General features: G+C 45.8%; 1 protein-coding gene across 6 annotated transcripts in view; it reads left to right on the top strand.

Moving 5' to 3' along the window:
* Positions 1 to 13741, top strand: part of ATG4A (autophagy related 4A cysteine peptidase) — a 52975-nt gene that overhangs the window by 36559 nt on the left and 2675 nt on the right. For all 6 annotated transcript variants that reach the window (XM_074359540.1, XM_010946104.3, XM_074359541.1 and 3 more), the window contains 7 exons: positions 1544 to 1642; positions 4001 to 4102; positions 4339 to 4411; positions 6957 to 7036; positions 7742 to 7929; positions 8051 to 8129; positions 12384 to 12529. In XM_074359540.1, coding sequence (XP_074215641.1) covers positions 1544 to 1642; positions 4001 to 4102; positions 4339 to 4411; positions 6957 to 7036; positions 7742 to 7929; positions 8051 to 8129; positions 12384 to 12529 — 767 coding nt within the window. The remainder of the gene's footprint in view (positions 1 to 1543; positions 1643 to 4000; positions 4103 to 4338; positions 4412 to 6956; positions 7037 to 7741; positions 7930 to 8050; positions 8130 to 12383; positions 12530 to 13741) is intronic.

The following is a 13741-nucleotide window of genomic DNA, read 5'->3' as shown; positions in this document are numbered from 1 at the left end:
GATAAGTGTGAAAAATGAAGTCCACAGAGACCTTTTTAAAAAAAAATTTATTTTTGGCCCTCTACAGGAAGTACCTGAACAAAATACAGAAAAAAACCCAGTCTTTAGTACCCAGTGGTTCTAAACTGTTAACTTTCTCTGGGTGAAGAGATCTTTGTAAGATTTGAAAGCATTTGCGATTCAACTCTGACAATGTTTTGGCAGTAGATGGTCTCTTCCTTATGTGGGCTTCATTGCTTCTTTTCCAGACTAATTTGGCCTCCAGCTCACAAGTTGGCTTAACCCTCCCCAGCTTGCTGTAGCAACTCTCCTTCAGTCCCCACAACAAAAAGAAAGGAGCAGCCACCTTGGTCCACTTGCCTTACATGGTTGGTGACCCCCTTTAGAGTTAGTCTTGTGAGATCATGCTTACGGCACCTCCATGCTGAGAAAGGAAAGCAGTGAACGCAGAATGTCTCCTCTGCCATCCAAATTACCTGATTTCATGGGTACCTTGACAAAGGATATTGAGCTCACCCTGGCCATGTATGTGGGATTTTTGTTACATCAAGTGTTTTCTTTTTTGAATTTTTAAAATTGAAGTATAGTTAGTTGCATTGTGTCAATTTCTGTTGTACAGCACAATGTCCCAGTCATACGTATGCATGCATATATTCATTTTCATATTCTTTTTCTTTAAAGGTTATTATAAGATACTGAATATAGTTCCCTGTGCTATACAGAAGAAATTACATCAAGTGTTCTTTACATGGAACCTGTTGTCTTACTAACTGATTTTGTGCCTCTTAAAGATGTAGTATATTTCTCATTTATTAATACTACTTTTAATTATGACCATACTCATAACATCAAGTATTTACCTCTTCCTGAGTAGGTTGTAGAACACTTTCACAGATACTCTCTCATTTAATTCTTACAATACCCACTGATATTAAGCAGAGTATGTGCTATTATCCCATCTATAGATGAGACTTAAATATTAGGTAACTAGAAACTGGTCTTCTGATGACTAGTCTAGGGCTCTTTCCTTTATTTTACATTGTCCTTTTTGCTGTTTAGACCTTCATAAATGTATATTTAGTCAAGAGCCTTCCAGATTTCTTTGACCATTTTGATGATTACCTTTGGTAGCATTTATTCCTTATCTGAGGTAAGAGTGCCCTCCCTGAGAAGTGAGTTGTGAAAAGCCAGGTTTGGTCAGGCAGATGATGACATGGCACGGACTCAGTGTTGATAGTCATACATGGTAGTCATCTACCAAAACTGCATGCATACCTGGACGTCTCTAAGCAGAAAACATAAGGGGCAGGTTTTGTTCATTTGTTTGTTTTGTCTTTGGCCGTAGAACCTGTTTTGGTTAACTCAGCATTATCTTTGCAAGTTCCGCCCTCTAACAAACCCTGTTTGCTATCTGGCTCTCTCTCTTGCCTCTCTATTCAGAGTATGTGTGCCTGTCTGTCTTGTACAGTTCCCAAATATGCTAATGTTTCAGGAGAGGACAATGTAAGGAATTCATATTCATTCCCATCCATTTTGCCAACAGGGGGAACGGGCCCTTCATCAGATGCTGGCTGGGGGTGTATGCTACGCTGTGGACAAATGATGCTGGCTCAAGCCCTTATCTGCAGACACTTGGGAAGGGGTGAGTTAAATTTGTTCTCAAAACTGCCTCAGAGACCTCTGTAGCTGCACCTATTGCTGGTGGTTTAGCCTTGGTGTTGAGGGAACAAAACTGCAGGTCCTGAAGTGCTCTCTGCCAGCTCAAGTCGGGGGCTGACAAGTCAACAAAGCCTCTCACGAGAAGGAAGCCAGCATTTCCTTGTGACTCACCAAGCCAGAGAGTTATTTTCCTGGGACAGAATTGAACGTTGAGGCAGGTGTATCATTTAGAATTTCCATCTTCGCTATTGTTCGAGTGAGTCCTTAAACAGATCAGATAACAAAGGGAGCAGGAAGGAGGGTGTGGTGGTAAGTCTGTTTTTTGACCTCATTTAAAATATCTGCCTGATGAAGGATGTCAGTGACCTTAAAGGAAGTGCCTAATGCAGGAGCTGGCGCTATTTTGGTTTGGGTTCACTGACGATGGCCATTTGATGATGAAGGAATTCTTAAATTAGCTTCCTCAGGAGGCTGCTTCATTAAGAACCTTCCGGTAATCATTGTTGGAGCTCTTGAGTCTTGCTTTCTCAAGACCTCTGCGTGCTTCCCTATCGGCGTCTGTAGGCTGACCTTGGTTGGATGCCAGTTCAGGCATTTGGTGAAAGTCTGGTTTGACTTGGGGATGAGGGATTGAAAGGATACCTTGGATGAGATTGGGCTGCTGAACTCATCAGTTGTTGTTCCTTGAGATTCAGAGGTACAGAAACATCACTCCCTTTTCCCCACTGCACCACTTCACCCATCCTCCTGCAGTTACCAGAGAGGATTGGGGAAGGGTCTGCAGAGGTTTCAGGGCTTAATGCCTTCATTTCAGGGTTAAGGATATCCTGTGCCTGCGTCCCCTGGGTAGTGGCATAATATCTGTTTTATAGATGAGGAAACTGAGGCTTAGGAACTGAGTCAAACAGCAAGAAAGTTTTGATTTGGGAATAGAAGGCAGGTCTTCTGACTCCTTGTCTAGTGATTTTTCTGCTGTACGCATACTTCTTGGAGCAGGTCCGTTCTTAGTGTTTAACTTTCCCACTTATGAAACACTTCAAGATGATTCTTCTGGAAGTGAGTTTTGTGGAAAGCAAACTGGGGAGAAGCAGCCCACAGTCAGCAGTCTCAATTGTTTTAATATAAAAGCAAAAAGTAGCAGGAAGAATTTGAAAGTAGATCTTAGAGCTAAGATGAATTAGAAGATGCAATTTTATAAAGAAGTACTTTGGAGGGCTTCCTATTTGGTTATTTTACAGTTGAGGTGGGGTGTTCACTTATCACTGTCATCAGTAAATATTTAGCAGCCAGCTAACCAGGATTTCCCCCCGACTTGGACAGTTTGGTAGGTGATGAAAAACAGTTGGATGGTGTTCACCCTCTGAAGACTGCTGGATACGAAGTTGAAAACTTTGGTTTCAGAAATTACTGGAAGCAAGGAGTACTGAAAACTCTGGGGATAATAGCCTTTGGCTTCAAGTAGATTTCAGTTGTGAATCCAAATGCTCTCTAAAATCTCAAGAGAGAAATTTATGTCTTGGAAGCAAACTAAGGCTCAGAAATCTGTCCTGTTAGACAGAGTTCCTTGAGCTGAGGGAATGGGAGTAGGGCGTCCTGCCCACGGCGATGATGGGTTTCTGCAGTTGTCCTCAGTGAGCAGTAAGTAGCCTCTGTAGGATTTGAGGGACTGTGTCTAAGGCGCAGATGGGATCCCTACAGATATTTTAGTTTTCGTCATAAGGAAATCTTGAAGATCTGATAGCAAAGGTATTTGTTTTTCTAAAGCTCAGTGTGACCTTTTTAAAAGGTTGTGTAAAAATGGCAGCATGGATTTTTTTTTTTTCCCTTAAAGCTTCCTTAGTTGCGAATGGTGCATCTTCCCCTGGGAAGGGCTGTGTGTCAGAATAGCACTTCCCCCAGTGAGACTCCTTTGGCACTGCTGTCGAAATATACGGACCAAAGCCATTGCTGTCTGTGTGGAAATGAGACACTGTGGTGTCTGGGTGATATACCGAGGTTTTGTGGTGACCTCCTGTTCACTGGGTAGCTGACCATAAAGGCCTTGCGACACTGTTTTCAGGTCATACTTATCCAACTCCAGCTCGTGGGCTAAGCCAATTCCTTGGTCAACTTCTTGTTTTGCTTTTACTTTATACCCACTGAGTCTTTGAAAAAAATCAGTTCCCAGATGTCTTTGTCATCAAATATTCAAGATTCTTAGGAATGTTCTAACCTGATTGTTCTCATCTTCTAGATGTAACTCCTTTGTTTTCCTTCTAACTTCATAGTCACAGTAAGAGTGCAGAGAAATAATAAACTCTCTTACTATAAAAAATGATTTTAACTCTTTTTCCCTGAAAAGACTGGAACTGGGAGAAACAGAAAGAGCAACCCAAAGAATACCAACGAATCCTACAGTGCTTCTTAGATAGAAAAGACTGTTGCTACTCCATCCATCAAATGGGTAAGATTACATCAGTAGTTTAAAGGCTGTCTCTGTTCTGTAGTCCAATTAAGAGGAAAGAAACACTGTATGTGAAATTCAGCTTACATGGCCTGTACTTGCTCTTCTCATCCTCTGCTTTATATGTGGCTCCACTAAGTCGTCCATCTACTTAATTATTTATGCAAAAAATTAGGAGTTTGTGGTTTGTTGGAAGACCTTTTGCTAACATGTTTATTTTTTCCACACAAAAACAGCACAAATGGGCGTAGGAGAAGGGAAATCAATTGGCGAATGGTTTGGACCAAATACAGTTGCACAGGTGTTAAAGTAAGTAAAAGAGTCTGGCATGTGCCTTATTCTACTGTCTCCTATGCCTCCCTCCACCAACTCAGTGTCCCATCAACCTAACTCTTCTTGCCATCCCACTAAGCCACCCCTCCCACTAAGCTACCAAACATCTGGACCATTTTGCTCAGATGGTTCTTTAAAATGTGTAATACATGTGGACAACTGTCTTGGTATATCGAAGCTGGAGTCATTGGTACCCGTCTATGTGGAGGCCCCTCAGGACTCACTCCATATCCCCTGCTGTAGGCTGGTGCTGACATGCCAGGGAGCCATCAGCCTGAGGGCCACTTTGAAGCCAAAAGGTTTATGCTAAGGGGGGAGGCCTGAGCCAACCTAGGCAAGACACAGACTCCCACCCTGTGTAGTATTACAAAAAAAAATTCTTCATTGATTCAGTCAACATTTCCTGGGTGATGCTACTGTGCTAAGTACTGGGTATACAGAAATAAACTAGACTTAGTCATTGCCTCAAGGAACTCACCACCTATTGGAGGAGACAAGCCCCAAGAGAGCCTTGGAATCAGTTTGTCATCTCTTAGCAGATTCAAGGTACCCCAGCGTGGTACTTTTGCACTTGTCCTGGTAAGTCCCAGAAGTCCCCTCCCACAGCAATAGGTGAAGCGGAGAGGCCAGGGCCAACATTGTGGAAATGAATGGGGTGAATGGCAGCAGCACCGACACCTGCAGGCCACCTCATCCATTGTCACTCTCCTGCCTGACAACCTGTCACCAAACAAAAACTCCATGAGGGAAGATATTGTATTTGTCTGGTTCTGTCCTGAAACACTAGCACATCACACTGCCTGGCACATGGCAGTATTCAATAAATACTTGATGAATGAATGAAAATGGCAGGCAGAATCGGGTTGGATTTAGGCATCAGACGATTGAAACCACCTGGCCTTCTTTGGTGTAGCTACTTCAGTTCCCGGGCTCTCTGGAGTGTGATGGCAGGACCTGCTCCAGGCAAAATACAGATGGGGCACTGTTTCCATCATTAGCCAACCTTCGGTGAACTAGAATGCTTTGGTAATGTGCTTGTGAGGGAAGTAGTCTGGATTTCCTGGGAACCGGAGGGAACCTATAGCTTGGCATTACTCTTTGCCAACAGTGCAGCCTTTCTGAGACCACGTTCTTGCCTTAGTCTGTAGTGCCCTTTGGCGGCATTGTTGATCTGCTGAGTGAGGATCTGGCAGGATTTCGGGAACCACTTTAGGAGCCCAGGGTAGAAAGTGTAGAAGATTAGAATGTCTGTGCTGATCCCCAAACCCAGCTTGATATGGTTGATTTATAAATGACATCCCTCAGAATTTGCTTCTTCCTTCTAAATTTTGAGGTTCCCAATAATAAGCAAATGGAAACATACATTTTTAAAAGAATTTAAGTGGGTTCTTATTCATCATGATCATGATTATCATTAACAACAGTATATGATGAAGATGTCATCATTATTGTTTTGGGGAAAGATAATACATTAAAATGAGTGAAATTAAAATATAATGGTTGGGGGAGGGTATAGCTCAGTGGTAGAGCGCGTGCTCAGCATGCACACAAGGTCCTGGGTTCAATCCCCAGTCCCTCCATTAAAAATAAATAAATAAAAACTTTATTCCCTCCTCCCCCCCCAAAATAAATTTTAAAAATGTGAAATTGTAGAAAAAATGCTCAAAAAAAAGAAAAATTAAAAAAAATATATAATGGTAATTAACCCCTTCCTGGGAGCCACTTCGGTTTGGGAGAGAACGTGGTTTTTGTTTGGTCTGGTTTTGCTTTTTTGGCCATTGAGACTGGGTTTTACCCAAGCTAGGTTAAACATGTCTTCTTCAGATTGGCAAGAGGAGAAGATGATAAGGGAGAAATAAGCAAGATACTTTACTCAGACCTCAGATTATCTCCCTTTTAAAGGGATTTTCGTTCTAATTTCCTCTGAAGTCATGCAATTCAGCACGCTCTCTTTCTTCCGCTATTGACCAGCAAGGCCAGGCACTAAGGCCATTTCGGCCCAGGTCTCCTCGGACAGCATCCTTACGGCACATGGGAAGGGGTGGAAGAGATCACTTCTCTCTCTCTCTCTGGATTTCTCTGGGGCTTATTCTTTGTATTATCTATATTCCTAAACAAATATAGATATTTTAATAACAGTTTTCTTTTTTTTTTTTGAAAAATCAGAATGTCTGTTATTTAAGAAAAGAAAACCAAATCTCTTGTGAGCAGATGCACTGGTAACTTCTCTCTTTCACCCAATAGGAGTAACATCGTTTTACGAGGCAGACTTTTCCATTTTGTAAAGCAGGACCTTCTTTTTGAGGTTCAGAAACAGTGATTCTGGCATTCCATTTTCAAGGTCACTGGACATGGAATGTTCCAGAGCTCGGTCAAGGGAGCCAGACCTGACCCAAATCCCAACTTCTCTGTGGCTCAGCGTTTGGTAACTTCAGGAACACTGGGCACACGTAGGTTGTACTGCTTCCTGCCGAGATTTCCATCTTCTCCAATTGTGACTTCATTGTATGTTGCTTTGCAGAAAACTTGCTTTATTTGATGAGTGGAATTCCTTGGCTGTTTATGTTTCAATGGATAACACCGTGGTCATTGAGGACATCAGTGAGTCCCCGGCCTGTTGACCTTGTTGGGTGGTGGGTGATGACGTTCTTCCTCAGCATTCAGAAAGTGTGTGTGTGGTTGGGGGAGAGAGAAGGAGAGAGAGAGGGAGAGATACACACACACACACACTCACTCACTCACTCACTCACACTCTGGCCTGCCCCTCTAGCAGGACAGAGGAGCTTCGGGAGTACAGGGCTCTGGTTCATCACTCCCTGCTCCCTTTTCTCTCTTCCCTTTCAGCTTTCTGAAAGGGGAACACACTTAGAGGATCTTTGCCGCCCCTCAGGGAGGTCCCAGACACTTTCCTTCCAGGACTCCCCGGGTGCAGATAATGAGTTAAATCACCGACAGGTCTTCTGTGGCAGCCCTCGCTGTGCTCCCCGCCACGGGGTTAGAGAGACCAGCAGACCCAATCCCTGTTTGCAAGGCCCTTGCAGTCTAGTTGAGAAATGAGATTCTCTCAGTGAGCCCATGATATCTGAGGAGAGGTAAGTGAGTGTTCAGCTGCCAGCAGGAAGAGAAGGAAGGGCTGGAGGAGTGGCCTGGGCCTCCTGCGGGAGGTGGGGCCGCAGGGCCCTGGTGGCAGAGGGGAGGGCCCTCCAGACAGGGGCTGTCATGTGAGGTCTCCCTTAGTCTTGCCCTGGGCATCTCTGAGGGCTGGATCCCCCTTATTTGCCCAGCTCTCTTGTCTTCTGTTTCTAGAAAAGATGTGCTGCACCCTTCCCTTGAGTGCTGACACAGCTGCTGAGAGCGCCCCCGACTCTCTGAATGCTTCGACCCAGCGTAGGGGCCCCTCTGCCTGCCGCCCAGCCTGGAAACCCCTGCTGCTCATCGTGCCCCTTCGCCTGGGCATAAACCAAATCAATCCTGTCTATGTTGACGCCTTCAAAGTAAGTCGCACGTTGCCCCGAGCCCCTTGCCGCCTGCCCATCCCACCACCATGTGAGCATGGAGATCCGTGAGCAGCAGTCCGCAAGTGAGTTGAGCATCCTGCATTCTCTTTCCCTCCAGGAGTGTTTTAAGATGCCACAGTCTTTAGGGGCATTAGGAGGAAAACCAAATAACGCCTATTATTTCATAGGATTCTTAGGTAAGAAAAGAGGAATCATAAGTAAGTCATCGCGGGCTAGGGGAGGGTGGGCAGGTTTGCACGGGAGACCAGGCAATTCTAGCCTGGAGATGTTGTGGCCTCTGGGTAGCTCATCCTGTCTTCAGCCTGAAAAGTGACACTTACATGGACGTAATAGAGAGCAGATCCCCCTTTGATGCTTCCACTTCCTTGCCTCTTGATAAGATGGTTCCACGGCTGCTTTCCCGCTGGACACCCCAATGTCCTAGTATTGCTTCAGGATCTGTCTCTCATTCCTGTGGGACCCAGGGCAGCGGGGCTTGGCTCCCCTGGCCTTGCCGATCCCCATCTCATCTGGGCTTGAGCATTCAGGCTAGGAGCTGTCCTCTGGCTTCCCAGGTCCATGCAGCTCGGCCTGCTAGTTCATTGTTCAGAGCTCTGACTGGGTGGGAATTAGAGGAGGTGAAGACAGAGGTATCCCTTTTCTTATAATGGAGGCTCAGCCTTAAAGCTGCTGACCTCCTAATGCGGATCCTGATGAGCAGCCAGCATTCTCTCCTTCGGTAGATGCCTCTGGAAACCTAGCTGTGACCAGAGACCTTTAAGGCCCTTGGCACACAAGATGAGGTAGCCTGGTGCTTCTCAAAACTTTCATGTGCGCACGGATCACCTTGAGAGCCTATTAAAATGCAGGTTCGGCAGGTCTGGGGTGGGGCCCGGGGGCCTGCATTTCTAACAAGGTAGTGCCAGTGGTGCTGGCACTCGCCACGCTTTGAGTACCAGAGACCTTGACACCTGGTTAGGACTGAAGAGCACGGGCGAGGAAGTGAGGCGGTTGGGGAAGTGTGATACGGGACCCCTCTGGCAGGAGTGGGCTTCCAGGAAGTTGTGAGCTTAGAGTGCAAGGGAGAGCCCAAAGCAGGCATAGGGAATGGCCTGAGGGATGTGCAGAGGACAGGGTGAGATGAGCTTGGCTCCTCTCCCACCCATCTCCCCCTCAGAGATTCAGGGAGGCAGGTGGAAACAGACCTGGCCCTGGATGTGGCCAGTCTCCCACTGGCTAGCTGTGTGACAGCAGGACGAGTGACAACTCTTTCAGTCTCAGGTTCTTTTTACGGAAAATAGGGCTGACACCTGACTCACACGCTTTGTCACCTCACAGTCAAGCCCTCAACAAAGAGCCAGCCTTACCGCAATGCCTCTTTCCTCTGCTTGCTCTTCCTCTTTAAGGTGAGGTTTCTCCGCAGTTGCCTTGTCTCAAGTGCTGCCATCTACTGGTCGAGCCTGAGAACTACAGCTTGATGGAAAATAAGGAAACTGGAGGCTTTTATTTTTCTAAGTACAAAACCTAATATTTAGATGTTCTCTGTTTCTAAGCTTTTGGGTTCCTGTCAAAGAAAATGTTGCTGAACTCTATTTTCTATTGCTTGTGCTTGAGGACAAGGTGGAAACAGATTGGAAAATAGTTTTGTAGGGATCTCAGTGAATTTCTGGGCACCTTGGCCTCCCTTTATCCCAAGTTTCCCAGGGAGAATTCACCAAGCTGGCATAGCCCTCCTGTTTCCAGGGGCCACTGGGTCGGGGAGACTTTTGTGGAGTCGGACTACTTATGAAAGAATTGTGGGCAATCCTCAGCTCCCAAGACAGAGGTTTCCATAGGGGCCATTTGCCCACTCACTTTCATAAATCCTTTGTTTAACCTTCACTTAAGGCTCCAAAGTCCTCCCAACACCCCTTTTCTGACTCACACCCTTGCTGTACCAGGTCTGGGGGGTCCAGATTGGTAGTATGCCTAAAAGGAGGGAAGAGATGAGAATTGCCATTTTCTACACCAGGGACTCTGCAGAGCATTCTCTCTCAATCTCTCCCTCTCTTTCTCTCTCCGTCTCTCTCCATGTATAGAAATACATATACTTATATTATCACTGTAATATATTGTTTATTATATTATATATTGTATATTAAAACCTGTATACATGTGTCGAGAGATACAAATTAATATCGATAGTTAGAGATGGATAGCTGTAGAGAGATAGATAGAGTTAGCAAACACCCCTGTGGGGTAGAGATCATTATTTCCATTGACACCTAGTGAAAGATTTAGAGGCGCTGTTTCCTCAAAGTCATCAAGCTCGACAGTAGCAAAGCCAGGGTTTGATCCCAATTTGGCCATCCCTGCCCACCACACCACATTGCATCTCGAGTGCCCTCTTGCCCAAGTGGGGAGCTGGGAGAAGCTCCTGGTGTGCAAGACTACACACCAGGCCAGGCTGAGAAACTGGCTGGGAGACTTTTTTCCACTTAGAGAAGAGATGTTTGTCCTCTGCGTTTTGGTGGGGGTCGCCACCTGGAGGTCCGTCGCATGAGCCCGGTGTCTGCAGGTTGTTGACGTGCCTGCCCCTTCTCTTTAGGTCTTATTAGAGACGTTGATTTAGCCCCCATATCGTTTCTAGGACTTTTTTTTTTTAATCTACTGTATCTCTTTTAAGCACTCTGAGAAATAGGGCAGACCACAAAGCTCCACTGTACGCGTGCGCGCGCACACACATACACACACACACACACAGACACACACACACACACACATACACACACACGGGAAAGGGCCAGAGTCAGAGAGGATGCTGTGATTATTCCCAGTACCTTAACTCAAACACTGGCAGAGGTGGGGAGGGTATAGCTTAGTGGTAGAGCGGATGCTTAGTATGCATGAGGTCTTGGATTCCATCCCCAGTACCTCCATTTTTAAAAAAAAGGTTTAAGAAACCCAAGCAAACCAAAAAAAAACACTGGCCTCTGACCCTACTTTGGATTTACATTTTCTTGTGCACAACTTCTTTCTCCTCTTCCCTTTCTGTGCTCTTAGGTAGGCTTCCTTCTAAACATCGTAGTTGTTACTCTTCCTTGTACCTTGAGGCTTTTTTTGATATTAACTGATCTTACCCACCTTGGTCTGGGGGAATATGTACCTTGACTTTCATAAAGCAAGTCATTTGGAGGCACTGATTTCCATATTATATATGAAGGGAAATACTCCTGAGTCTCAGCAAGCTACTTCTATGACCACCTTGTGTTTGTGTTGTGTTTTAAGCATTTCACAGAGGTGAAATCTTCTCATTCTGGTCATACCCTGTGAGGTAACTGGGACAGGCCTAGTGACCCCAGTTTAAAAATAAGAAAATTAAGACAGAGTGAGGGAAGTGGTCTGTCCTTCATCTGTGATAAACGTGCCCTATGTTTGCATCAGACACCAGAGACACTCTTTGCCAACAGGAGCAGTTAGATGTGCCCAACATGATCCTGGATGCCATTCCAGGGAGGGTCTTTGAGGTGTTCCTCCCTACCCCATCCTTCTGCCTCAAGCGATCTCTCTTTGCTTGCCTAACCCAGTCTAGAACACAGGAGCCCAGATGGTTTTTGGGCCTGGCCATTGAGGTTGGGGTACCCAGCTCAGGTACTTGGCCAACTCAGCATGCAGCTGATGAGCATCAGAGGGACTCTCCGCCCTCTGAATATCAGATAAAAGTAGAGATTTTACTATCCCAGACCCCTCCCAGGGCATTACTAGGCTAGGCTTTTTCAATTTAATGGAGCACGATTTTTCTCTCATTTGTAATGATCAGTCATCTCAAAGTGAGTTTTCCCGGTGAGGCGTGTCTGTACTGATACTAATGTGACCAAGGCAGTGCTTTCTGACAGGAATTACTGACTTGCTAACGATGACTAACTTGCTAGCTAGTCAAGCCAAGAATTCAGCTCCCTGGTATCTCATCCATAGCAGAGTCAGCATTCCCATTTCTTTTGGAAGCCAAAGCCTTTTTCCTTCCCAGATGTGCTCTTAGACCATAGCTCTAAGAACCAGTGGTCTTGAGCAAGATGTTTTCCAATGTTGAAAGAGTCAGGAAGCTCCCTAATGGCACCTGGACTCATGGCCTGGTGATTCTACCTACCACCCCTTGGCTACTGCTGCTCACAGAGCCCGCCATGTCATCTGTGGTCGCTCATTCCTACCTTTCCCCAAACCTGTCCCTTTCCATTTTTGGATGTGGACTTTGCAGAGATGTAAATGCTAGGGCAAGTCTTCTCATTGAATGATGGGCTTTGGGTGTAGGTGGCTTCCTTCAAGCATGTTTACCCTACTTCAGGCTTTCTGTCATCTCATTCTCATTGTCACCAAGGGAGGGGTTAGGAAAACCAGAGCACCTCCTCCCAAGGAGAGCAGTGGGACCAGGGCCGGTGGTTCTTCGAAAGTTAAGCTTGTCTCATTCAAAACAGGTAATGAGCTCATTTTTCTGGACCCTCACACAACCCAGACCTTTGTTGACACCGAAGAGAATGGAACGGTTGATGATCAGACTTTCCATTGTCTGCAATCCCCGCAGCGAATGAACATCCTGAACTTGGATCCTTCTGTAGCATTGGTGGGTATCTGAAGGTTGGGTGGGCCAAGAGATACAATGCTGCCTTATCACAGTTTGATTCCCTGGAAGTTATCCAGGTTGCTAGATAGTGTGGCAGAAGAATGTTCACTCCCCACCCACCGTGAGAGGTCATGTAGTGTAGTTTAGCGGGGAAAGAACAGACCATGAAGCCGAACTGCTCAGGTTGGGATCTAGGCCCTGCCACCTACCGGCTGTGGACTTATAGGGAGTCCCTTAACTTTTCTGAGCCTTGGCCTTCCTATCCCTACAGTGGGCAAAATAATCTTTCCTTCCTTGTGGGGTTGTGTGAGGAACGCTATGTGTAACACTCTGAGCACAGTGCCTGGCATGTTGCAAGCATTCAAGAAATGTTAGTTATCATTAGTATTACCATCTTTCCCCCTTTTCATTCTTGCCCTCTAATGATTGCCACCCAGGCACAGGGAATAAGATGGGACATAGGTAGGGAGGGATAAGGGGGCAAGACCTCCTGGGTGGACAGTGTCCATTCCTCTGTGCGCACAGTCCAGAAAGCTGCAGGGTTTCCCCCCCTGGAAATTTGACTGCTATCCACACATGGAGGGGGCAGCTGCCTGTGGAGTAGCCAGTGGTTCCAAGGCCTGTCTGCATCCTCTCTTCCACTTTAGCCCAATTGTCAGAGGACCAGTGACAGAGAGCTGACAGAGTCCTCCTCTTGTTTTAGACAGTTCTTTCACTACTGTAGGATGGTTCTGAGGCTAGAGAAGGAGGCTGACAGTTCTTTATCTTAATAGATAATTTCTGGAAGGTCAAAGCTACCTTATTAAGTAATGTCTCTAGCTAAAATTACCATTTGGCGTTTGTTTGCTGATTTTAATGGGCTATTCTTTATAGATAGGTATATTTGTGCACTGAATGTAATGGAATTAACCCCATGCTTTAGAGACTGGTCTTCAAATTACTGTATTTCAAAGGGATGGGGTAAAAGGGAAGGGGGCAAAATAAGAGAGAGAAGCAGAGAGAGAGAGAGTATCAATATGAATAGGCAAATACGTGTATGTCCAAGTGAGACACGCGTATTTCCTCCTTATTGCTGGGAGGACACATCCACAGGGAGCGGCCCACATACTACATCACAACTCTGGGCCAACGGCTGGCTCCATCTTGCAATACAGAGGGCCTGCCTTGGTGCCCCTGACCTGTTCTAAGTTGTGTTCTTTTGCTTTCCCCCAA

This window comes from Camelus bactrianus, chromosome X (genome assembly GCF_048773025.1).
Source record: "Camelus bactrianus isolate YW-2024 breed Bactrian camel chromosome X, ASM4877302v1, whole genome shotgun sequence".
Lineage (NCBI taxonomy): Eukaryota > Metazoa > Chordata > Mammalia > Artiodactyla > Camelidae > Camelus > Camelus bactrianus.
This window is presented reverse-complemented; position numbering and strand designations above follow the sequence as displayed.